We start from the raw sequence: 26,678 nt of genomic DNA, 5'->3' as shown, positions 1-26,678 counted from the left end.
TGCCATTCAAAATGATCATGGCTGATAGTCTAACTCAGTACCCTGTTCCCGCTTTTTCCCCATATCCCTTGATCCCTTTAGCATTAAGAAATATATCTATCTCCTTCTTGAATACATCTAATGACTTGGCCTCCACTGCCTTCTGTGGTAGAGAATTCCACAGGTTCACCACCCTCTGAGTGAAGAAATTTCTCCTCATCTCGGTTCTAAATGGCATACCCCATATACTGAGACTGTGACCCCTGGTTCTGGACTCACCAGCCATCGGGAACATCCTCCCTGCTTCTAGTCTGTCTAGTCCTGTTAGAATTTTATTTGTTTCGATGAGATCACCTCTCATTCTTCTAAACTCTAGTGAATATAGGCCTAGTCGACCCAATCTCTCCTCATACGTCAGTCCTGCCATCCCAGGAATCAGTCTGCTGAACTTTTGTTGCACTCCCTCTATGGCAAGGACATCCTTCCTCAGATAAGGAAACCAAAACTGCACACAATACTCCAAATGTGGTCTCACCAAGGCCCTGTACAAATGCAGTAAGATATCCCTGCTCCTGTACTCAAATCCTCTTGCAATGAAGGCCAACATACCATTCGCCTTCCTAACTGCTTGCTGCACCTGAATGCTCGCTTTCAGCGACTGGTGTACAAGGACACCCAGGTCTCGTTACACTTCCCTTTTTCCCAATCTATCACCATTCAGATAAGGGAGGGGGAAGGAGAATACTTTTTTTATGCAGAGGGCTGACTGGACATGGAATGCCCTACCAGAAGCAGGTGGAAGCAGGATCTATAAAAGCTTATAAAAAGGAAGGAGATAAACAGAAATTCAGTAGGGTATGGGGAAAAGGCAGGAAATGGGACAAAGTAATTAGCTTTTTCAGAAGGTTGGGACAGGTGCAATGGGCCAAATGGCTCCCTCTCTTCTGTGCTATAAAATGAATATTCTATAAATGAGTTCCAATTTTTCACCATCAACAATGTTCAATTTGTAAAAGAAACTACTTTTTATTGCATTCAGATTAAATGCAGATTTTGCACTGGATGCATGAATTATTTTTATACTCTGCAAGACCAAATGTGGGGTCAGCTTTCATAAGTCCCAGCCACCAGCTTTGATCTCATGACTTTTGCTGTGCTGTCCAACATGAATTCATGGATGGGTCAAAGGAAATTCCAACTTAACACTGACAAAACTGAAGCCACAGAGTTTGGCTCCATCAGAAACTTAACTGGGAACCTCTTTCCAGTTACTCACTCAAGCTAAATCCAATGACACGCAATCTCAGTATCCTTAAAATTAGCGACAGAATATACTAATTTGATACAATTTCTTAAATGGACAAAAGGGGCATCTTGCTAGTTCCAATAAAAGTGGTTAGAGTTTGAAAAACATTATACTACTTTTTTGCTCTGTACATGGTAAATATTTATTGCACTAATAATGTGTTGTGTTATATTGAGGTGATCAAATATTTAGAACTTTTATAAGCAACAGCTGTGGATTTTATAATGCATACAAATACACTGTCATATTTAGAAAAGCTCAATGAACACAGAATAAACAGCAGTTCATCTGTTTTTGTTCAGAAATGTGGCCAACCAGCAAAGCTATGCTTATTAGCAGTTTTGGAACAAAAACATCTTGTTCCAAATGGTGGTGGGAGTCACTGATATAATCTTGGGTCATGCTGGAGCCTGTATTTATGCAACATCTTCTGCACTGCAATTGGCTGGCTCTATTTGGCACACCACGGGTTCTACTCAGCATGGACGACTTTTGTGCCAGGTCTGGGCTTTCATCCGACTGAGGCAACAATATCTTGATTTCTTTCTGTTACACCCAAATTACTACAGTGTCTTTCCTTTTGAAATAATTACTTAACTTTGATGTTCCTGTACTAATTAAGTCCAATCTCAAAATAGAAAAAGTTCCAATTTAAGCCACCTCAGTAGATTATTCTGAAAGGTTTTCTGTTAATTCTTTGGAGGATTGGAAATTGTTAACCACTTCAAAAAAAATCAAAACCTGGAGATTTTGTGGTGCAGTGAATTAGCATGCAGTCCTTACACCTCTGACTTGGATTTAAAAAGCCTAATCTGTTGTAATTAAAGGGCTAGATTTTCCTTCTTTTTACTACCCACTTGGTGGTGTTGGGAGACCAACACCAGTAAAATGGGACATATGAACATGCGAATTAAGAGCAGGAGTAGGCCATTCGGCCCCTCGAGCCGGCTCTGCCATTTGATAAGATCATGGCTGATCTGATTGCGACCTCAACCCTACTTTCCCATCTACCCACTATAACCTTTGACTCCCTTGTTAATCAGGAATCTATCTAATTCAGCCTTAAAAATATTCAATGACCCTGCCTCCACCGCTCTCTGGGGAAGGGAGTTCCACAGACTCACGACCCTCAGAGAAAAAATTTCTCCTCATCTCCGTCTTAAATGGGAGACCCCTTATTTTTAAACTGTGGCCCATAGTTCTGGTCTGTCCCACAAGGGGAAAAATCCTCTCAGCATCTACTCCTTCAAGCCCCCTCAGGATCTTGCATGTCTCAATAAGATCACTTTTCATTCTTCTAAACTCCAATGTATACAGGCCCAAATTGTCCAACCTTTCCTCATAAGATAATCCCCTCATCCCAGGAATCAGTCGAGTGAACCTTCTCTGAACCGCCTCTAAAGCAATTATGTCCTTTCTTAAATAAGGAGACCAAAACTACACAGAGTATTCTAGATGTGGTCTCACCAATGCCCTGTGCAGCTGTAGCAAAACATCTCTACTTTTATATTCCATTCCCCTTGCAATAAATGACAACATTTCATTTGCCTTCCTAATCACTTGCTGTACCTGCATACTAACTTCTTATGATTCATGTACTAGGACATCCAGATCCCTCTGTACTTCAGAGTTCTACAATCTCTCTCCATTTAAATAATATACTGCTTTTCTATTCCTCCTGCCTAAGTGGACAAGTTCACATTTTCCCACATTATACTCCATCTACCAAATTTTTGCCCACTCACTTAACCTATCTATATCCCTTTGCAGACTCCTTATGTCCTCTTCACAACTTTTTTTTTTTTTTTATTCGTTCACGGGATGTGGGCGTCGCTGGCAAGGCCGGCATTTATTGCCCATCCCTAATTGCCCTCGAGAAGGTGGTGGTGAGCCGCCTTCTTGAACCGCTGCAGTCCGTGTGGTGACGGTTCTCCCACAGTGCTGTTAGGAAGGGAGTTCCAGGATTTTGACCCAGCGACAATGAAGGAACGGCGATATATTTCCAAGTCGGGATGGTGTGCGACTTGGAGGGGAACGTGCAGGTGGTGTTGTTCCCATGCGCCTGCTGCCCTTGTCCTTCTAGGTGGTAGAGGTCGCGGGTTTGGGAGGTGCTGTCGAAGAAGCCTTGGCGAGTTGCTGCAGTGCATCCTGTGGATGGTGCACACTGCAGCCACAGTGCGCCGGTGGTGAAGGGAGTGAATGTTTAGGGTGGTGGATGGGGTGCCAATCAAGCGGGCTGCTTTATCTTGGATGGTGTCGAGCTTCTTGAGTGTTGTTGGAGCTGCACTCATCCAGGCAAGTGGAGAGTATTCCATCACACTCCTGACTTGTGCCTTGTAGATGGTGGAAAGGCTTTGGGGAGTCAGGAGGTGAGTCACTCGCCGCAGAATACCCAGACTCTGACCTGCTCTCGTAGCCACAGTATTTATATGGCTGGTCCAGTTGAGTTTCTGGTCAATGGTGACCCCCAGGATGTTGATGGTGGGGGATTCGGCGATGGTACTGCCGTTGAATGTCAAGGGGAGGTGGTTAGACTCTCTCTTGTTGGAGATGGTCATTGCCTGGCACTTATCTGGCGCGAATGTTACTTGCCACTTCTCAGCCCAAACTTACTTTCCTACCTACCTTTGTGTCATCAGCAAATTTAGCAACCGTACATTCGGTCCCTTCATCCAAGCCATTGATATAGATTGTAAATAGTTGAGGCCCAAGCACTGATCCCTGTGGCATTCCACTCGTTACATTTTGCCAACCTGAAAATGACCCACTTATGCCTACTCTCTGTTTCCTGTTAGCTAACCAGTCCTTTATCCATGCTAATATGTTACCCCCTACACCATGAGCTCTTATTTTGTGTAGTAGCCTTTGATGTGGCACCTTGTCAAAAGCCTTCTGGAAATCCAAGTACACCACATCCAGAGGATCCCCTTTATTTACGTTGCTTGTTACTTCCTCAAAGAACTCTAATAAATTAGTCAAACATGATTTCGGAATTGTATGCTTTTTCTTTCAATTTGATAGAATCTTTAACTTCCTTAGTTAGCCACGAATGGCACATCCTTCCCCTAGAGTCTTTCTTCCATACTGGAATGTATCTTTGCTGAGTGTTATAAAATACCTCATTAAATGTCTGCCACTGCAGACCTATCCCTTAACCCAAGTTAAGGGACAGGTCAGTAGAGAACAGCATGGCTTACAGCTGCAACACCACCAGTCACTGACAACACTTTGCCAATAATGGAATCTGCTATTGACAATGAATTGTCACTGATTAAAAATATATATGTACGGTTTCTAACCCTAACCACTAGCCCCACACTAACCATTAAATCCTAACCCCAAACCCTAAATCACGTGGTGTCAATAGCACGTTGCAAGGCCAACTGTGGTGTCAACAGTTAATGTGCCGTCATCGATAATGCAGGTTGGCTGAATTGTCAATAGTTACTCTGAATATTTAACGCAGCTACACCAAGGAAAATTAGGCTGGTTCTCAGCAGTGTAACACTGGTGGGCGGAAGTGAGGTTTTGGTGCTGTTTCTACAATAAAATGGCCAAGAGGGTAAATCTAGTTCAGCTTTTCAACCAGTAGCACTCCCTTTGTAATGCTTGAAAATTGCATCAAAAAATTGACCTGGTTACCTTTTTGACATGAACATGTCAAATATTTACATTCCAGAGCCTTGAAAAGCTAACTAAAGAGCTCTTGGAACTCATAACAGCTTTTGGAGCTGTGAATAAGCCAACCAGAAGTCAAAATTTTACAGGTCGAACTTCAAAGATGGATATTGGAACATCAGATGTAGAGGAAAACAGATCTTCTTAAAAACTCAGAAAAACTGAACGAGAAAATGAGAAATAATGTAAAAGTGGAGTTAAAATAATGAAACTGGAAAGAGAAGAGAATGAAGGGAAAAGGATGAGAAGTAATTAAAAACTTGTGTAGGTTTAGTATTACAGAAGCAAAGTTATTCCTAACACTTGAATAACTTTATTACTACAATATTAATGTTTGTTTCAGTTTCAAAGTGTATGAGTTTAAAGCTTAATATAATGGCCAGCTAATAGATCCTGAAATTCCTTGGAAGTTCTAACAGTCTAACAGTTAAAAATTACATTGAATGTAATGTTTTGTCGGTATCCAGTCTCCACATAACAGATTACAACTATAACTAAAAAACGAGTATGACTTTTTAAAAATCTGCTGCTATCACCTAAATAATACTATTTTCTTACCTTGGATGCTCCTTTAGTAGAAAAGTACAATCCAGATCTTCGCAAGACAAAGTAAAATTTCTTCCATGTCTTCTTTCCCTGCTCCCTAGCATGAAGGTAGCCATGAATCTCAGGACACATGCTTGAATTCAGGAAATTCTAAGAACACAAATTTCTGAATTTTAAAGTTAAATAATGTGAAGGAAAAAAGGAAGCTTAACACAATGTTACTAATTTCCTTTCATTGAGGTTTCTTGAAGTCAGCCAGTTGTGTTGGGGCCTGGACAGAAATCCGCTTTCTCTTGGGCTGAAGTTCATTTCTCCACTGGCTTCTGGGCTTTACTGTGACCTTCACCACCACTTTCTATTGAGACTGTACCCTCTGCTGGACTGCCTCTATTCTAGTACCTGGCCTGCTTCAGCATGATCAGCTTTCTACTGGGAATTTTTCACTCAATGCTGAGCTAGCTCAGATTGTTCTCGCTGGTTCCCATGCTGTTCTGGATTCTGCTCCCTTGCTACTGAATGATCTTTGCATGCTTCTCATGGCTGGTGACTCCATTCATCCTTTAGATCTGCTCCGTCACTCTTCACTGGTTTGGACTATCTGTTCCCTACTGCTGCTCCTCACTTCCCGACAGCTATTCCCTCAGGCCAGCTCCGTCATCTGCTCTGTTCCCAGGGATTTATCTTTCACTGGATCCCTGGACTTCCACTGCTCCTCAGCTGGTATATCGGATCTACTATAGCTAAGCCCACAACACAACTTCACTGGACCAGCCTCTGTTAGCTCATGGTCAACTCTCCACTCCTCCTTGACCCCCCGTTTCTGCTGGACAACCTCCAGCAGTCCCCATCCTAGGCTCAACCCACATCTTTTTTAAAAAATTCTCTACTATCTCTCCTAATGCTCCCTCCAAGCTCATCTTGTTCATGAGACCAGCCTCCTGATCCCTTGATGCTATTCCCACTAACCACTGACCAGCCAACTCACCTTCCAGGCCATTGTAAATGGTTTCCTCTCCTCAGGGACTGGTCTTCCTCCCTTTTAAAACCATCATTACCACACCCCTCATCAAAAACCCATCCTCGATCCCTCTATCCAGCGCACGTCCAACCTCCCTTTCCTCTCCAAAGCCCTTAAATGTGTTGTCATCCGCGCCCATCTGTCCTGCAACTCAATGTATGAATCTCTCTAATTAAGCGTCCGGTTCTGCCACAGCACTGAAACGGCCCTATTGAAAGTCACAAATCATATTGCATGCGACAGTGAATGTGGTACCTTAATCCCTTTTCATCCTGCCCCACCTCTCTAACATGGTCGATCACATTATCTTCCTCCTTTGCCCAGCTCATTGGGACTACCCTCACTTGGTTCAAACTTACCTATCTGATTGTAGCCAGAATATCTCCAGAAATGGCATCTTTTCCCACTCCTGCACAATCACCCTCGGAGACCCCACGGATCTATCCTTGGCCCCTTCCTCATCTACATGCAGCTACTTGGCAATATCATCCAAAGACATGGGTCAACTTCCACATGTATGCTCATGACACCCAGCTCTAGCTCTACACCACCACTTTCAACCCTTCCACTGACTGCGTTTTTCAGACAAGCTGTCTGACATCGAGTCTTGGATGAGACACATTTTCCTCCAGTTAAGCATTGAGAAAACCGGAAGTATTGTCTTTAGTCAGCACCATAAAGTCTGTACTCCTCCCATTGTCTCCATCCTCCTCTCCAGGCATCATATCAGGCTGATAATATTGAATCCACAACATCAATGTCCTATTCGACCCCGATCTGAGCTTCCAACCCAATACCCTTTTCATCACAAAGTCTGCCTATTTCCACCTCTGTAAAAACACCCGCCTCCGCTCCTATCTCAGCCCATCTGTTGCTGAAACACTCTGTGCCTTTGTCACCTCCAAACTCCATTATTGCAACACTTCTACTGGCAACCGACTCTTTAGCTGCCTAGGCCACACTCTCTGGAATTTCCTCCATAAACCCCTATGTTTCTCCAGCTCCCTCTCCTCCTTTAAGGCCCTCCTTAAACCCACTTCTTTGACCAAACATTTGTCACCCCTCCTAATATCTCTTTCTTTGGCTTAGCATCCACATTTTTTGATTACATCTCTGCGAAGCACCTTGAAATGTTTTTCTACATTAAGATACTATTTAAATTCAAATTGTTGTGTTCCCTTGTTGACTATATAACTAAAATACTTTTACTTAATATATATTAATACAACTACAATAACAGTTTCACTGCACTATTTAGAAGTTATGCTAGATGCCATGAAATTGTAATGAATATTTGAATTTATAAAAATCTAATGGTAGTTAAATCTTTGAGAAAAGTTATGCATTCAGAAAATAAACATTCCTGTTTATTGGCTCCAGATAATTTTGGTATTTATTACAGAACAGAAGTTTTGTTTTGAAAACTAGAACAAAAATTTTTAGCAATGGCTGTTTGTATAAAAATATTGCCACACCTGTATTAACTGTGAATGACTTAAACTTCCATTTGTTTCACTGCAACTAGACACCATGTTCTCGGGAAGAAACTGCTGAAGAAAAAAATCAAAATATCATGGGATACCTGGCAAGTTGAACGCAGAATACAATACAAGCATTACAATTTAAATATGTTAAATTCTGATACACATTATTATGGCAGTTGCAGTTTAAAAAAAATGAATTCTACTTTTACCCAAAGTTCTATACTTTTAGCACAAGCTTTTTGTCCAAAATCTTTGATGTTAGACAAAAAAAAAGTTCAAAATTTCCCTGGAACTGCTTTTTTTGATAAACAATGTTGCATTCTTAGGAGGTGGTGAAATCCAACGGATTTTCATGCCCAATAGGCCAGATTTTCCTGAATCTGCCCCAGAAGGGTGAGAAAATTGGAGCCCAGGTACTGGACCCGCTCCCTCCAAAAGGCGCATCAGCAGGCCTTCCACCACTGCCTGAGGGACTACCACCACCCATCTCCTGGCAGTCCCCAAGGGTGGCAGCGACAAGTAGAAGGCATGTAAATTTGGCGGCTTGGAAGTGGCAAGTTGGGAAGGGGCAGTTAGTGCAGGGAGGAAAAGAAGTCGAGGAAGGAACATAGTGCTAGGCCTCACCACCTGACTTCCCGATATTTTCTGCCATTATCCTGTCTGCTTTGGTGCCAGATAGCAAAGGAAAATCCAGGCCACTATATTTTTTTCTCTTACCTTCAAGCTACATTTTCACAATAACGTCTAGGCATGCCATAAGCCAGCCAGGGGTTTCTGCTTCTGCATTCACCAACGTGGATTTTTTCAAACTAAAATCCTTGGTTGGCGAGTGTAGAGGTGGAAAATCCAGGCTAACATTTGAAATATCTTTTATAAGATAATGGGTGAAGCTAATGAGTTTAAAAGGCTGACTGGTTTAAATCACAAAATAGGACAGCAGCGTTTAATTAGTTTTGATCAATAAGATTGAATCATTGTTTTAAATTCATACTGGACATATTGGGCTTTTCCACTTATAGCACTTGGGTGTAAAGGATCATAGAGGAAAACTGGGCAGGCTGGCGCATGCTCGCAATGGTGCCTGCTCAATTTTCCACCTATTGATTTAAATGGATGGAAAACAGGATGGACTCCTTTTGCGGGCATATGATCCTTCTCAGCCAGTTTTCCTCTATATGTTCCACCCAGGCAATCCTTTACTCCCAAATGTTACAGCAGGGAAATCTGGCCTATCATCTTTTTAATATTCCATTGTGCATAAATATCCCCATTTGTGCAGCAAGTACAGGTAGTGTAGCAAAAGTAAAAAGTAACAAAAGATGACATTTGTAACAGTTGAACACATACAATATTACATGATGTCATACACAATTGGCTCCTTCAGACCATGAATGAAAAATCATGTCTCATGCACGTCTGAATTTCCAATTTGCACTGCCAGTGGGCAAGGCTCCAGTCCCATAACGTTGACTCATAAAAATGTCCCCAACATGGCCTTACATTGCATGTTTATTAACAAAGAATAATTTTCTTTTTAAAGATATTTCACTATAAACACAAGCCACTTCAGCATTGATAAAATCTGAAAATAAAGTCTGTGATAAATTGATTCATTTTTCTACAAAATTGCTCATTTCACTTACCGATGGGTTTTTAAAGAATTCATATTTGGCATAATTTTTTCTGAAGTATAATCTGCTGTCTGTGTCCATCCCCCAAGTTGATTGTACCTGAACCACTGATTCATGATCTTCTACAATTCTTTCTATACAAGAAATCAAAGAAGGATAAATGACACAAACATAATTCCAGAAGCATTAATCCTTTGTTTTTCCTTCATAGTTCGGTTCATGAAAACTGAACACACAGCTAATGGAGGTGACATGGTAGAAGTTGGATTTCACTTGCATCCCATATGATTAGGTTAAAAGTTATTTATTTTACCGGTTGATACCACGAATTACCATCACTTATAATTCGTGGTATCAACCGGTAAATAAATAAACTTTTAACCTAATCATATGGGATGCAAGTGAAATCCAACTTCTACCATGTCACCTCCATTAGCTTGTGTGTACAGTTTTCATGAACCTGAACTATGAAGGAAAAACCAAAGGATTCAATGCTTCAGGAATTATGTTAGTAGTCATTTATCCTTCTTCTGATATCTTGTATAGAAGAATCTGTAGACAGATCATGAATCAGTGGTTTCGGTACAATCAACTTGGGGGTATGGACACAGACAGCTGCATTATACCTTACCAGAAAATTATGCCAAATATGAATCTTAAAACCATAGGTAAGTGAAATGAGAAATTTTGATAGAAAAAAGATACAAATGATCAGTTATTTTCACAGAAAACAACAAACAACTGGGTGAACATTACAAAGTTAGAACATACTCAACAATGCCACAAGATGTAAGCTTAAGCAGTTTGAGAGTTGCCAAAGCCCTATGTGTTTCACCAAATATTCTGCAAGGCAGCTTTTACTTCATAAAACATATATATAGTTTTTAGATAAACAGGATTTACTGTTTGAGGTTTACCATAGGTATTCATACTTTTCCGTTAACCACTGCCAATCAACAAGTTCATGCAGGTTGCATATTGCGCTACAGGAAGGATGTTGGGTTAACAAAATAAGTTTAAAACTGGATTGCAATAGAGCTTTAATGAAAAATGTGCTCTTTCATTGGGTTATGTGTTACATTACTATAATTCTAATGAGTTACTGGGCCAATAAATCAGAACGTAACTAAATTAATGATTAAGTAATAATGACATTTTACTATGTCATTTAAAGAGGGCAGATTCCAGTGTTTTAAAACCACACTGAAGTACCAAATACTATTAAATACAATTTTTTTTTGGAAGTACGGGATTGGTGGGGGGCGGGGCGGATATTCAAGTTTTTTTTTAGAATTATTATTTAAAGAAAACGTTTATGGGCAAGGTGAAACGATAGGAGAAAAGCATGGACATGTACTCCACTCCACTCATAGTTAATAAGGTGCATAAACCTTTCTTGCAAGAGTGTGTTTTAGAAAAGAAACTAACATTTTACTAAAACTGCTTGGGGATAACCACCAAGCACTGGAACACAAATGGGCTGCTTAACCTTTGCATGAATAGGTCTCTAATTTAGTAATTCCAAAATAACCCTATTTAGATGGAAAAGTCTTAATCACAAATTATCAGTTTTAAGATTAATTTCTGTCCACATGAAAACACACATTTTATTAATAAACTAACTTGCCTTTCCAGTTGAGTTAAAAAAATAAGCCATAGGCATGTCCCAATACTTACACTACACACCCATCTTTGGAAGCAGTGCTTATTATGTCAACATTTTTATTACATTACAGATTTGTTAGTGCTAATCTAAGTGTGAAAAACAGTTTAGCTCAATGTGCTATAAAATTACACAAACTAATATACTAATTCATGTTCACAGCACATTTCTGTAGCAGATTATCACATGAAATCTCAAAAAAGCTACTTAAAAATTAATGTTCATTTTCCTAATTTGAAGTTGCTTAATCCAAATTGAAAACATGCAAAAAAAACACACCTCGTGTTGTTTTATTTAAATTTGAATTACTGGATGATTACATTTTTTGAGCAAACAAAAATGAGTTAACAGAAGGAAACTGATTTTAAAAAGCCCTTTTACATCAAGTTACATCAAAACTGCAGCATAGAAACAGGCCATTCGGCCCAACTGGTCTTTGTCGGTGTTTATGCTCCACAAGAGTCTCCTCCCTCCCTTCTTCATCTAACCCGACCAGCAAACCCTTCTATTCCTTTCTCCCTCAAGTGCTGATCTAGCTTCCCCTCAAATGCATCTATGATATTTGCCTCAACTACTCCTTGTGGTAGCACATTCCACATTCTTAGGATAAAGAAGTTTCTCCTGAATTCCCTATTGAATTTATTAGTGACTATCTTATATTTATGACATCTAGTTTTGGACTCCCCCACAAGTAGAAACATGGGGCTCGATGTTAGCAGGGCTGTGGGTTCGCGGCGGGGGGGCTATCGGGCGCGTGGGTAACGCGCCCGGTGAAATTAGTCAGCCACCCGCACGATCGCAGCCCAATTGGATCCACTTACCTTGTCTTCCGGGTTCCCCACTGCTGATCTGCGCGTCGGGCGGGCTGCGCATGCGCAGTAAGATCTGTCAGCTGGAGGAGCTCTATTTAAAGGGGCAGTCCTCCACTGACAGATGCTGCAACAAATAGAAAAAATTACAGCATGGAGCAGCCCAGGGGGAAGGCTGCTCCCAGTTTAATGATGCCTCACTCCAGGTATCAATACATGGGGTGAGGAGGAGGAGGGGGAGGACAGAGATCTTCCCCCCGGCGGGCGGGAGGAAGCGGCCTGCCTCTGCCACCAGGAAGGCCTGGCTTGAGGTGGCAGAGGAGGTCACCTGCACCACCAACATATCGCCCACCTGCATACAATGCAGGAGGCGCTCGAATGACCTCAGTAGGTCAGCCAAAGTGAGTACACTTACTCCTTCCACTACACTCCATCTGCCACATCACTGCCCCCACCCCACACCTCCTTCTGCACTGCCAACACTACTCTGTCACATCACCCCTCATACCCACTCAAACCTCATCCTCATCTTACCTGCACTTACTCACCTCGCCAGTACTCATCCTGCCACTACCACTCAACCCAATCCTCATACAATCTCATGGCTCTCTCTCATACTCACCCTCTCGTGCATCTCTTTCAAGATCAGCCTCACTCAACCTGCCATTACCTGTGCTGCAGCCACAGGGCATGCATCAGATATGTGCAGTAGGCAGCGTAAGGCAAACGTATCGTGAGCATGAAAGGGATGCACAAGAGTGTTTGAGGGTTTGTCATGGTTGTTACTTATATTGAATTTCTGATCAACTCACATTACATATTATATTGGCACCACTACTGCCACCTCTTTGCGAATCTTGTCTGGTTTGTGCAATAATGCCCTTTCCTGAGGATCACTATGAAGACCCACAAGTGATGCCACCCATTGTGTCACTGCAGAGTGGGTGTAGGTGTATTTGCAGGGCTCTTTTGTGCAGACGGCTGAGAGACGTCGGCGATGTCCCCGGTGGCACCCTGGAAGGATGCGGAGGAGAAGTTGTTGAGGGCAGTGGTGACTTTGACAGCGACAGGAAAGAAGATGGTGCTCGGGCCAGCCGGGAGCATCTCGGCATGAAGGAGGCTGCAGATGTCCACGACTACATGTCGAGTGACTCCGAGCCTCCGTGTGCACTGCTGCTCCGAGAGGTCCAGGAAGCTGAGCCTCGGTCTGTGGACCCTGTGGCGAGGGTAGTGCCCTCTGCGACGCATCTCTCTCTGCGGTAGCCCTCCCTCCTGCTGTACAGGTGGATGTGTCACAGCACTCTGTTGTGGAGCTCCACGTGTCAGAGGTGGACGGCGTGGATAGCGAGGCTGGTGATGCTGTTCACACTCCGAGGAGGTCATGACTGCAGCTACGGTGGCCCCTATCCGGAAGATGTACATCTGAGGGGATCCGCAAGGTAGGTACATGTCTCTGGACCCCGGGGTAAGTGTGCAAGTTGGTGACTTTGATTGTCAGGAGGAGGGTGGTGGAGGCCAAACTTTGTCCCAAGTGACAGAGTGGCCTCCTGCAATGAGTGAGGGTCTCCTCCCCCCCCCACCTGTCAAATGGACCTTTGCAGCTGCCACAGGCTGATGGCTGCAATAGGTCAATTTGAACTGGGAGTGTTTCCCCCAGTACGGGAAACAGTCCCAGTTTGCTATAAAATCCCACCCCTCCTCACAATCCCTTAATCAGGTCAGTTAATGACCTGAACAAGCAAAATAAATACCTTCAAGTGGAACCCCGCTGGCTTTAATTGCCTGCGGGATTCCCACCAGCAGGGGCTGCGCGCGCACGCTAGTGGGGAACCCCCAAGTGGGCGGGTTGGAGCTGGGCTCCCGACCCGCTCCGGGATTCTCCGATTTTCGGAGCCCCCCCGCCAGGAACGCACCCGATAGCGGGTGCTAAAATGATGCCTATGCTCTCTAAGTTTACCCTATCATTATCGCAGAAGACCTCTATCAGGTCTCCCCTTGGCCTTCCCTTTTCCAGAGAAAAAAGTCCCAGCCTGTTTAGCCTGATAAGGATATCCTCTCAGTTCTGGTATCATCCTCGTGACTCTTTTTTGCACCCTCTCCAATGCCTCGAAATGCTTTCTATAATTTGAAGACCAGAACTGTGCACAATACTCCAAGTGTGGTCTAACCAAGGTTCTGCACAAGTTTAACATAACTTCATGGCATTTCAATTCTATCCCTCCAGAAATGAATCCGAGTGCTTGATTTGCCTTATTAATCTGCGTCGCTACTTTTAGTCCTAAATCCCTTTCTTTGCTCCTCTATCCCGTTTAGACTCTTATTATCCAAGCAGTATGTGGTCTCCTTATTCTTCCTACCAAATTGCACCACCTCATACTTATCTTTATTGAAATTCATTTGCCAATTACACGTCGATTCCCAAATCGTTAATGTAAATTGTGAATAGTGGTCCCTGTGGCACCGATTCCTGTGAAACACCATTTCCCATCTTATGCCAATCTGAGTAGCTACCCTTAACCCCACTCTCTTTTCTGTTTTGTAGCCAGCTTGCTATCTATTCCGCTACCTGTCTCCTGACTCCACATGCTCTGACCTTAGCCATGAGTCTACAATGTGGAACCTTATCGAAGGCCTTTTGAAAATCCAAATATATTACATGTACGGCATTACCCTTGTCTATTCGAACTATTACTTCTTCAAAGAATTCAATAAGGTGGCCAAGCATGACCTTCCCTTCTGAAATCCGTGCTGACTATTCTTTATTATATTTTCGTTCTCTAGATGTCTTTTTATTACATCTTTGAGTGAAGATTCCATTATATTTCTTAACACCGACATTAAGCTAACTGGTGTATAGTTCTCTGGACTTGTTCGATCTCCCTTTTTAAAATATAGGAACAACATTAGCTGTCCACCAGTCCTCTGGCTCTATTCCCTTTCCTAGTGAATTATTATCTAAATGGAATAGTGCCTCTGCTATCTCCTCCCTAGCTTCTTTTAATATTCGCAAATGCAATCCATCTGGACCAGGGACTTATCCTCCCTAAGTTTGATTAGTTTATCAATTATTTCTCCCTTCTATCTTAAATGTTTTAATATCTTTTTCGATCTCTTCTTCTAATGTCCTGCCCACCTGGTTACTCTCACTGATAAATATAGAGGCAAAGTAACTATTCAATATTTTTGCCATTTCGCGGTCATTACCTGTGAGTTTATCTTGTGCATCCCTTTGTGGCCCTATCCTTATTCTGATTTTTCTTTTATTATTGCTGTGTCTGTAGAATACTTTGCTATTTCTTTTTGTATTCCTTGATAGTTTAATCTCGTAATTCCTCGTTGCTTTCATAATTGTTTTTTTGGACTTCTTTCCTAAACTCTTCGTATTCCCTTTTGTCATCCTCTCCTTAATTGTCTATGCACTTACAGTATGCCTTTTCTTCAGTTTCAATTTTATCCTGATCTCTTTTGCTTTTACCTTCACCAGTTTTGCTATAAATTTAAAAAATATAATAATTTATTAAATAAATAGTTAATTATGTTCATTAGGTTAAAACAAGAGAGCTTGTTATAAGCCGACAACATATTGAATGAGTTTAATTTCGCAGTTTATAAGACTATCTGCTCCCCTCAGTTAGGTTAGTAAAACTATGTGAAGGGCGCCATAGCATTTTATTTCTAACACTCTCCTACTATTGCACCTCTGACCTCAGTAACATTCAAATGATCGGCCTGCACCTATTACAATCACAGGCCTTACTCGGCTCAATTAGGGAAGTCATGAAAATCGAGGGCAGCATGGTCCCTCGAGTATAGAAGATTGAGGGGTGATCTGATAGAGGTGTTTAAAATGTTAAAAGGATTCGATAGGGTAGATAGAGAGAAACGATTTATTCTGATGGGGAATATCAAGAACGTGGGGACATAATCCTAAAATTAGAGCAAGGCCATTTAGGAGGAAAATCATGAAGCACTTTTTCCAATCACAGGGTGGTAGAAATCTGCAATTCTCTCTCCCAAAAGGCTGTGGATGCTGGGACAATTGGAACTTTCAAGGCTGAGACTGATGGATTTTTGTTAGGTAAGGGTATCAGGGGATATGGAGCTAAGTCAGGGAACTGGAGTTGAGGTACAGATCAACCATGATCTAACTGAATGGCGGGACAGGCTTGAGGGGCTGAATGGCCTATTCCTGTTCCGATCGGGTTGGAGATCAAATGTAATAGATCTCCACCTCCTTTTACTCTCTGTAGCAACTGGGAAACAAATGCTCTCCAAGCACTATAAAGAGGAATATTTGGGCCTTTATTTGTATACTTTCCAGTATTTGAGTGCACTGTTATAATACAATTCAAAATAACTCCAACAGAAAATAACAGAAATCATGATGGGCTTGCAAAATTAAAAAGGCTACCAAAAAAATTGGTGCAGTAATGGGAGGGAAGTAGGAAAGACGTTGCATTTATATATCAACTTTCATGTCCTCTGTGCATCTGAAAACATTTCACAGCCAATGAATTATTTTTGAAATACAGTCACTGTTGTGACATAGTTAAACTGGTTCAAATAAAATCCTCATAAGAGAATCATTCACAATAGTTAAGTCCTGATCAAATCAAAAAGCAAATAGATTTTGGTGATAAAACACACATTTAAAATTTTAAATAACTTACAAATCAACTCACATTTATATAGTAGTAAATCATCCCAAGGTAAGTCACAGAGGTCAAATGAATGCTGAGCAAAAAGGGTTAAGGAAGGTGCACTAAGGCATAATCGAGGAGATAGGTTTTGAGCGGGCTTTAGAAGATAAGGAGAGATGTAACAAAGTAGGAAAAAAGAGTTCTAGAGGGTGGGACTAAGATGGTTAAAGGTTCTGCCATTAAAGGTGAAGGGACGGGGAGGGGGGGAAGAAGGGACGGGGAGGGGGGGGTGAAGGGACGGGGAGGGGGGGGTGAAGGGACGGGGAGGGGGGGGTGAAGGGACGGGGAGGGGGGGGTGAAGGGACGGGGAGGGGGGGGTGAAGGGACGGGGAGGGGGGGGTGAAGGGACGGGGAGGGGGGGGTGAAGGGACGGGGAGGGGGGGGTGAAGGGACGGGGAGGGGGGGGTGAAGGGACGGGGAGGGGGGGGTGAAGGGACGGGGAGGGGGGGGTGAAGGGACGGGGAGGGGGGGGTGAAGGGACGGGGAGGGGGGGGTGAAGGGACGGGGAGGGGGGGGTGAAGGGACGGGGAGGGGGGGGTGAAGGGACGGGGAGGGGGGGGTGAAGGGACGGGGAGGGGGGGGTGAAGGGACGGGGAGGGGGGGGTGAAGGGACGGGGAGGGGGGGGTGAAGGGACGGGGAGGGGGGGGTGAAGGGACGGGGAGGGGGGGGTGAAGGGACGGGGAGGGGGGGGTGAAGGGACGGGGAGGGGGGGGTGAAGGGACGGGGAGGGGGGGGTGAAGGGACGGGGAGGGGGGGGTGAAGGGACGGGGAGGGGGGGGTGAAGGGACGGGGAGGGGGGGGTGAAGGGACGGGGAGGGGGGGGTGAAGGGACGGGGAGGGGGGGGTGAAGGGACGGGGAGGGGGGGGTGAAGGGACGGGGAGGGGGGGGGTGAAGGGACGGGGAGGGGGGGGGTGAAGGGACGGGGAGGGGGGGAAGAAGGGACGGGGAGGGGGGGAAGAAGGGACGGGGAGGGGGGGAAGAAGGGACGGGGAGGGGGGGAAGAAGGGACGGGGAGGGGGGGAAGAAGGGACGGGGAGGGGGGGAAGAAGGGACGGGGAGGGGGGGAAGAAGGGACGGGGAGGGGGGGAAGAAGGGACGGGGAGGGGGGGAAGAAGGGACGGGGAGGGGGGGAAGAAGGGACGGGGAGGGGGGGAAGAAGGGACGGGGAGGGGGGGAAGAAGGGACGGGGAGGGGGGGCAGAAGGGACGGGGAGGGGGGGAAGAAGGGACGGGGAGGGGGGGAAGAAGGGACGGGGAGGGGGGGGAAGAAGGGACGGGGGGGGGGTGGGGAGAAGGGACGGGGGGGGGGTGGGGAGAAGGGACGGGGGGGGGGGTGGGGAGAAGGGACGGGGGGGGGGTGGGGAGAAGGGACGGGGGGGGGGTGGGGAGAAGGGACGGGGGGGGGGTGGGGAGAAGGGACGGGGGGGGGGTGGGGAGAAGGGACGGGGGGGGGGTGGGGAGAAGGGACGGGGGGGGGGTGGGGAGAAGGGACGGGGGGGGGTGGGGAGAAGGGACGGGGGGGGGGGTGGGGAGAAGGGACGGGGGGGGGGGTGGGGAGAAGGGACGGGGGGGGGGTGGGGAGAAGGGACGGGGGGGGGGTGGGGAGAAGGGACGGGGGGGGGGTGGGGAGAAGGGACGGGGGGGGGGGTGGGGAGAAGGGACGGGGGGGGGGTGGGGAGAAGGGACGGGGGGGGGGTGGGGAGAAGGGACGGGGGGGGGGTGGGGAGAAGGGACGGGGGGGGGGGTGGGGAGAAGGGACGGGGGGGGGGGTGGGGAGAAGGGACGGGGGGGGGGTGGGGAGAAGGGACGGGGGGGGGGTGGGGAGAAGGGACGGGGGGGGGGTGGGGAGAAGGGACGGGGGGGGGGTGGGGAGAAGGGACGGGGGGGGGGTGGGGAGAAGGGACGGGGGGGGGGTGGGGAGAAGGGACGGGGGGGGGGGGTGGGGAGAAGGGACGGGGGGGGTGGGGAGAAGGGACGGGGGGGGTGGGGAGAAGGAACGGGGGGGGGGGGTGGGGAGAAGGGACGGGGTGGGGGGTGGGGAGAAGGGACGGGGGGGGGTGGGGAGAAGGGACGGGGGGGGGGTGGGGAGAAGGGACGGGGGGGGGGTGGGGAGAAGGGACGGGGGGGGGTGGGGAGAAGGGACGGGGGGGGGTGGGGAGAAGGGACGGGGGGGGGTGGGGAGAAGGGACGGGGGGGGGTGGGGAGAAGGGACGGGGGGGGGTGGGGAGAAGGGACGGGGGGGGGGTGGGGAGAAGGGACGGGGGGGGGGGGGGGACGGGACGGGGAGGGGGGGGGACGGGACGGGGAGGGGGGCGGGGGGGACGGTGAGGGTGGGGTGGTGGGGAGAAGGGGAGGGGGAGGGGGGGACGGTGAGGGTGGGGGGTTGGAGAGAAGGGACGGGGAGGGGGGGGGCGGGGAGAAGGGACCAGAGTTAGAAAATTGGAAAGCACCTGTTGGCAAGTGAAATTTTCAAATTTTTGGTGGGGTCGAGTAGAAAAGAAAAAGGAGGCCATTAAAGGATTTGTAGACAAAAATTTTGAATTCAATGTATAGGGAATGGGTAGCCAACGAAGATTGCCAGGGACAAAGTAATAGGTCAGGATGGTACATTGGCAATGTTTTGGAAGAATTGGAATTTATATCGGGTCGAGCTTGGGAGGTTCACCAGGAAAGCAGAGAAGTCAAGCCTTGAGGTGATGGTGGAAATCGGTAGTCTTTATGGATAGCATATGGGCACCATCAGATTCAGCCTGAGCAAGCAGCTGGGAATCACGGTGGGGGGTGAAATCGGAGATTAGGGTATGAAATTTCTGGCAGAAGCAGAATAGAATGACTATAGTGTTGCTGATGTCAAAGTGGAGAACGTTATGGCTCATCCACAACCAGGTTCATTGGAAAATTGTAATGAATCATGGTAAAATATAATTTCTTGCAGAGAAATTGTAGACTACTATAGCTGTGTATTAGTTCTTTCCATTACTAAATCTGATTGTAATTAATTTCCCCGTCCTTTCCTTCCATATTCATGAGGCCATTCTTTTCCCTCCTCCAATTCCTCACACCCCCAAGTTCACACTCGTGCCTGCTCCGCCATTTGATAAGATCATGGCTGATCTGTGATCTAGCTCCATATACCTGCCTTTGGCCCATATCCCTTAATACCTTTGGTTGCCAAAAAGCTATCTATCTCACATTTAAATTTAGCAATTGAGCTAGTATCAATTGCCGTTTGCGGAAGAGAGTTCCAAACTTCTACCACCCTTTGTGTGTAGAAATGTTTTCTAATCTCACTCCTGAAAGGTCTGGCTCTAATTTTTAGACTGTGCCCCCTACTCCTAAAATCCCCAACCAGCGGAAATAGTTTCTCTCTAACCACCCTATCCGTTCCCCTTAATATCTTATAAACTTCAATCAGGTCACCCCTTAACCTTCTAAACTCCAGAGAATACAACCCCAATTTGTGTAATCTCTCCTCGTAACTTAACCCTTGAAGTCCGGGTAACATTCTAGTTAACCTACGCTGCACTCCCTCCGAGGCCAATATGTCCTTCCGAAGGTGTGGTGCCCAGAACTGTTCACAGTACTCCAGGTGCCACAGTTTTGCCCATTCACCTAATCTATCAATATCGCTTTGTAATTTTATGTTTTCATCTACACTGCTTTCAATGCCACCAATCTTTGTGTCATCGGCAAACTTAGATATGAGACTTTCTATGCCTTCATCTAAGTCGTTAATAAATATTGTGAATAATTGAGGCCCCAAGACAGATCCCTGCAGGACTCCACTAGTCACATCCTGCCAATGTGAGTACCTACCCATTATCCCTACTCTCTGTTGCCTTTCGCTCAGCCAACTTCCTAACCAAGTCCGTACTTTTCCCTCAAATCCATGGGCTTCTATCTTAGCTAACAGTCTCTTATGTGGGACCTTATCAAATACCTTCTGGAAGTCCATATAAATAACATCCATTGACATTCCCCTGTCCACTACTTTAGTCACCTCTTCAAAAAATTCAATCAGGTTTGTCAGGCACGAACTACCTTTCTCAAATCCATGCTGGCTCTCCCTGATTAACTAAAAATTCTCGAGGTGTTCAGTCACCCTATCCTTAATTATAGACTCCAGCAATTTCCCCACAACAAATGTTAAGCTAACTGGTCTATAATTCCCCGGTTTCCCTCTCTCTCCTTTCTTAAAAAGCGGAGTGACATGTGCAATTTTCCAATCTAGAGGAACAGTTCCTGAATCTAGAGAACTTTGAACGATTATAGTTAGGGCATCTGCAATGTGCTCACCTACTTCCTTTAAAACCCTGGAATGGAAACCATCTGGTCCTGGGGATTTGTCACTCTTTAGTGCTATTATTTTCTTCATTACTGTTGCTTTACTTATGTTAATTTTATCGAGTCCCTGTCCCCGATTAAATATTAGTTTTCTTGGGATTTCTGGCATGCTATCCTCTTTTTCTACTGTAAATACTGACGCAAAGTAATTAATCAACATGTCCGCCATTTCCCCATTGTCAATGTGTTTAAGGGGCCAACACTGCTCCTGACCACCCTCTTTTTCTTAATATAACTATAAAAGTTCTTTGTATTGGTATTCAACTTCCTCCTTGCCCCACAGTTCTTGTCGGCATGATAGGGCCAATTTCCCCAGTGCTGTGCTTGCGAGTGGCCCCTCATACCCAGCAGCTCCAGAAACAATGCTGCCACTCTCCTTATTGGGCAGGAAGAAGATTTTTGAGGTTTTTGTGAGGCCATGTTGCAAGTATGCCCACGCCTCACAATAGTGCCCAAAATTTCTCTCCAACCCCCGAAGATTATCAAATAATTTCAGGAAACCACAGTGACTAAAAGACACATCTCCCAATACCACAACTACGTTTATTATAAAATAATGTAGGACACAGTTAGGAACTGGTTCAGCTCCCTTTTGAATGCTTGCAGCAAATCCACAATCGCTGCATGAGCCGGCAGCTTGTTCCATAACTGGCGACTGGAAAAAAATACCACCTGACATTTAACCTAGTTTTGTGCTTATATAATTTAAACTCCTGCCCTGGTTCTCCCTAACTGATCGAACTCAAATAGCCTATCCGCAAGGACAGTATCTTATTTTAACAGTCTCAATCAAATCTCCTCAAAGCCTACGATTTCTAGAATAAAAAGGCCTTTGCTCTCTTACCTTTACCTGATAACTAAGGGCTTTCAAACTAGGTATCAATCTACTAGCCCTCCTCTGAACCTTTTGCAGGGCCTCTATTTCACCCACCATGTGAGGAGAGCAAAACTGGATGCAGTGTTCTTAATGAGGCCTTACCAACGTCTTATACAAGGACAATATAGTATTTTTTATTTTGTATTTGATCATTTGAGCAATATATCCCAATACTCTAGTTGCTTTCGCAATAGCCTTGTGGATGTGAACACTCAGAGAATCATATACTGTGACAGCCAAATGTGTCTCTCACTCAGCAGCCTGAAGTTCACAACCTTGGTGTTAGCCCTATCCATGTGCATAACACCTACCAGACGCTGGTCCATTCTATACTACATCTAGATCTGCTTGTAATCTATTTTTCTCATTTAATGTCCTAACAACCACACAAATATTTGTATAATTGGCGAACTCCTGGCGAACTTCTGGACAGTTCCCCTGATGCCTTCATCCAGATCATTCATAAAGACGGTGATGAGCACTGGCCCTATAATCAATAACTGGTCCCCATACAGAACCACTGCTATTAATAACAATCTTCTGCCCACAAGAATGCAACCAATTCCTTATCCAACCCAAAATCTGCCCACTAATCTCACAAGACCCTCTTATTAAATAGCCTAGTGTGTGGCACCTTATTACAAGCTTTTTGAAAATCAAGCTATACAATGTCAACTGGGCTACCTACATCTATCAACCTTGTAACTTCCTCAAAAAATTCAACCAGGTTGGTGAGACATGACTTTCTTTTCTAAAAGCCGTGTTGAGAATTTCTAATAACGTCTTCTGTCAAGGTTTCCCAATTGACTCTTAGCTTCTACCTGAAGCTGCTGCAACTCCTACTCCACATAGTTGCAGAGAGAAGGGGGAGTAGAAGGAGGAAAAAACATAAATACTTCAGTATGTTGTGGACAGGAATTCCTAATCTCACAAATCCATTACAATCATAAATCCCTACCAACAGGGTGGGGCAACATTTGATTCCCGCAAACAGCAAGAGCATTAGATAGGAGCCAGGGCCTGCAGCGAGCAGAAAATCAGGGAAAGCAATAAAGTCTTCTTCACAGGAAGGGTGATTTATGTGGGACAGCACAATTTTTTGCAGATTCCACAATAAAATGTGACTGCAATTTTCCCATGGCCTTGTCCATAAGCAGTCAACAGTGGTGGTTGTGGAGTTAAGGATGGTAGCAGAGAGCTAGGTGTCGTTGGCTTACATATTCAAGCAATCCCATGCCTACATATGATGAAATTGAAGGCAGCATGTCGACGGCCAAGGACAGACCTTGGGGCACCCTGGAAATGACTATTCAGGGGCAAAGTAGAAGCTATTTCGAGGGATATACTGCCTAAAATCTGGGCCTGTTCAGGAGGAAACCAATTCTGGTAAGTAAGATAGAATCATAGAAAGGTTACAGCACGGAAGGCGGCCATTCCGCCCATCGAGTCCGCGGCAGCTCTATGCAAGAGCAATCCAGCTAGTCCCGCTCCCTGATGAAGAAATGGGTAAGAGAATTGAGAAGGTGGACATGGTAGGACCAGAAAATGGTCGACAGAAGGTTTGTTCAGTTACAGCAACCAAAATGCACACATAGGTAGGACAGAGAAAAGTGCCATATACAAAACTGAATGATTTATGAATGACAATGCATAATGATATAATTCCCTGGGAGTGGTAAACAAAACTAGATGATGATTTAACAGTAAGTTTAACCAATTATTATATTTTAAAAACTGACCAGACTGGGCCTCTTCTAACCCTGGCTGCTGTTCATGGCAGGTTTTGTCTAGCGGGGAAGCCACCACTGCTGCCCCGCTCAGGGCTCAGGTTAAATTAGCAGATTAGGCCCCAATTATGGCATCGGAGCCCGATCTGCATATTTAAAGAGGACCCCGCTGGCTTGGGGTGGGTGTCCTTGCCATCCACTCCATTTTAACAATGCCTGGTTTCTGCCAGGCTGGGAGAGTTAGAATCAACCCCATCGTTACTAACACTGGGCTGGGGGAATCCTTGTAGAGTGTGTCAAATAATCTGCACTGCCCTAATGGGGGCTGCTTGATGCATTGTTCACCACTGAAACAAAATTGTGGAATAACAAGCAGTACAGTGGAGCCATTTAATGAAGAATTACTTTTCAAAGAGCTTGAATACTTTTTCTTTAAAGTACAATAAAGTGTTATCAATAAATGAATAATACATGAGGTTTTATTAAATATCATGTGTAGTTTTGGGAGTGGGAAAAAGAGGTAACAAGTGGGATATTTTCCTGAAATGTAGATAATTTTAACCTAACCCATCCAGCAGGAAACTGATGGGATTGGATCGACTGCTGATTTTGCACCCCCACCTGAGCTTATTTTCTGCTGATTTCAATGGAAAGTAAAAACGGACAGGATGAAAAATGGTCGGCTGATCCGATACCATTACAATCCCGCCGGGCAGTTTAGGTTAAAATTACCCCCATTGACTAGCTGTATGAAAATTGAGCCAGAGTAGCTGTCTATTTGCAGAAGGCTGGACAGAAAACCTTTGCTGTTCACTGCTTCTAAAGGATGCTCTTGTATGCACTTAATGTGACAATACTAAAATTGCTTCTGTGCAACACAACAATTGCCTCTAAAATGTGCATTTTGTTGGAGATGAGTTATACCAGACACAGCTGATGCAAAGTACAGTACACATAGTAATATATATATATATATATATATCTCTTTCAGAAAAAGAGTTTCCTTTTTATTAAATGCAATGTGTAACAACCAAATTGATTTCAAGCTAAACAAAAAGGTAAATTCATCTTTATGTAGGTAAATAAATTCAAATGATGTGACATTCATACATTGCCTAGAATTTGCTCAGGGTAACCACTAAAGTGGTGACGTAGAAGGGTACAATACAAACTGCTGTATTCAGCTTCATACAAAAGTCTTCTATAATGTTTACACTTACCTACGCCGACATGAGGGAGATGCTCAATGAGAGTCCAGGTATTGTCATTAACACAGTGATTTTTCAGTATGAACAACTGGCACACATCGCGGGCTGTGATATCACTCGGCACCTCCAACGCTTGACTGCTGCCATCCTCATTAAATACTTTAATTACCTGCATATAAAAACCAAGAGACTTAAATAAGGCACTCAACAAAAAGAAGCTTTTGTACACAGTCTTTAGTGTTTACATATATTAATCCTGTTAGCAATCCAAATGGATGAATCCTTTAGCATTCTACCTGCTAAAAAGTTGAAATTTTAAATCTCTTCAACTTTGCTTTTACACAAGTACAAAAACAAAGACTTTACAAAATAATGTAATTTTATTCTTTGTAGACCCATAAAAAAGAATCTATACTTCATATACACCATTATCTCACCGACTAGGATAACATTCAGATTTTTAAACAAATGTTTAAAGTCCTTTAAATGTGTCTGCAAACTTCCATGTTTTCTTCTCTTGACTATTTACATTAGCTTTACCTACTTACCAGCAGACATGATGACAAACAGACTTGCATATTTTGTCCAGCTCTGCAATTAATGTAAGTATGTGTACATAGCATTATAAAAAAATCACTGTACAGGTAACTTAGAATTGCACATTTGGATACACTAGATCAGCCTTGGCGATGTCTGCTGTTGCACCAAACTCAAATGAGGTGATTATATGGGGCTGCCTGTTAACAGCAGTTTCCTGACTCCACAGCTGCATGTCATCAGAGATTTTACCCAATCACCTGCTACCTTTCCTGCAATCAGCACAGGCTGAACCTCCCTTACTGCATAAACTTAGTAAAAAAAAGAAAGAAAGCACTATGCTTGATCCACCTCTTATTCACATTTCTTTCAGAATGATGGTTACTAACATAATGCACCATACAAGTAAATCAAACAGTCATGGAGATAGGACCCGATTGTAATGTTAGATAGTTCAATGTTGCCTAAAGTTGAGAGGGAGGGTAGGGGGAGGGGTTAGAAGGCACTAAATGGGGACTTGCTGAGGCAGCCTTTATGTTCTTTTCAGTTTCAATAAGAGCTCAGAAGGGGTAAGACAAGTCACTCTGTCTATACAGAAGAAATCATGTCAGTGTGTTCCTGCTGGGCTAGGTTAAGCACCCTTCAAGAGCTCCCAGCAAATGGGAGGCTTCTGTTATGACGCCATTCCAACAGAGGTAAATGATCTGCTATTTAAATCAGTCAGCATGGAGATTTAGAAGACAAAAACTGAAGGATCTCCAATCACAGACCACAAACAAAAGACAAGAGCTTAAGTAATGAAGCCCTTTTCATGGCTGATTCTCCTGCATGATCAACAAGCATTTTTAGATGGGAGAAGTAAAAATTTGAAACTATTGCTAACTTAACTACTTTACAAATGCTAATGCAGCATAGCAAAATATTTACAATTCCTTGAAACTAATTTGTTTGTGCACAATAAAAGTCTAAAATGATAACCTGTTATTACACTAAAAGGTAGTTCCCTTGTAGCAAAATGATACAGGAAATGCAGTCAGGCTTAATTCCAATTGTGTCCCAGTGTGCATTTCAATTACAGTGGTTCTGCCAAACCAAAGCTCAGAGCTATCATATTTCATGAGGAACAGTGCTCATTTTGTCATGAGGTGCAGAATACACAATGCTTCAATA

General features: G+C 44.5%; 1 protein-coding gene across 9 annotated transcripts in view; it reads right to left on the bottom strand.

Annotated features, from left to right (window-relative positions):
* Positions 1-26,678, bottom strand: part of LOC137323640 (growth factor receptor-bound protein 14-like) — a 248,495-nt gene that overhangs the window by 63,398 nt on the left and 158,419 nt on the right. For 6 of the 9 annotated variants that reach the window (XM_067987366.1, XM_067987364.1, XM_067987362.1 and 3 more), the window contains 4 exons: positions 24,984-25,140; positions 9,655-9,776; positions 8,003-8,077; positions 5,522-5,659 (listed from right to left, as the gene is read on the bottom strand). In XM_067987366.1, the coding sequence (XP_067843467.1) occupies positions 5,522-5,659; positions 8,003-8,077; positions 9,655-9,776; positions 24,984-25,140 (492 nt within the window). Of the gene's footprint in view, positions 1-5,521; positions 5,660-8,002; positions 8,078-9,654; positions 9,777-24,983; positions 25,141-25,519; positions 25,610-26,678 lie in introns of those variants that run through there. The other 3 variants (XM_067987368.1, XM_067987367.1, XM_067987361.1) reach the window with 3 other exon arrangements.

This window comes from Heptranchias perlo, chromosome 7 (genome assembly GCF_035084215.1).
Source record: "Heptranchias perlo isolate sHepPer1 chromosome 7, sHepPer1.hap1, whole genome shotgun sequence".
NCBI classification, from domain to species: domain Eukaryota; kingdom Metazoa; phylum Chordata; class Chondrichthyes; order Hexanchiformes; family Hexanchidae; genus Heptranchias; species Heptranchias perlo.
The sequence above is the reverse complement of the archived record's forward strand: the minus strand, read 5'-3'. Positions and strand labels throughout refer to the sequence as shown.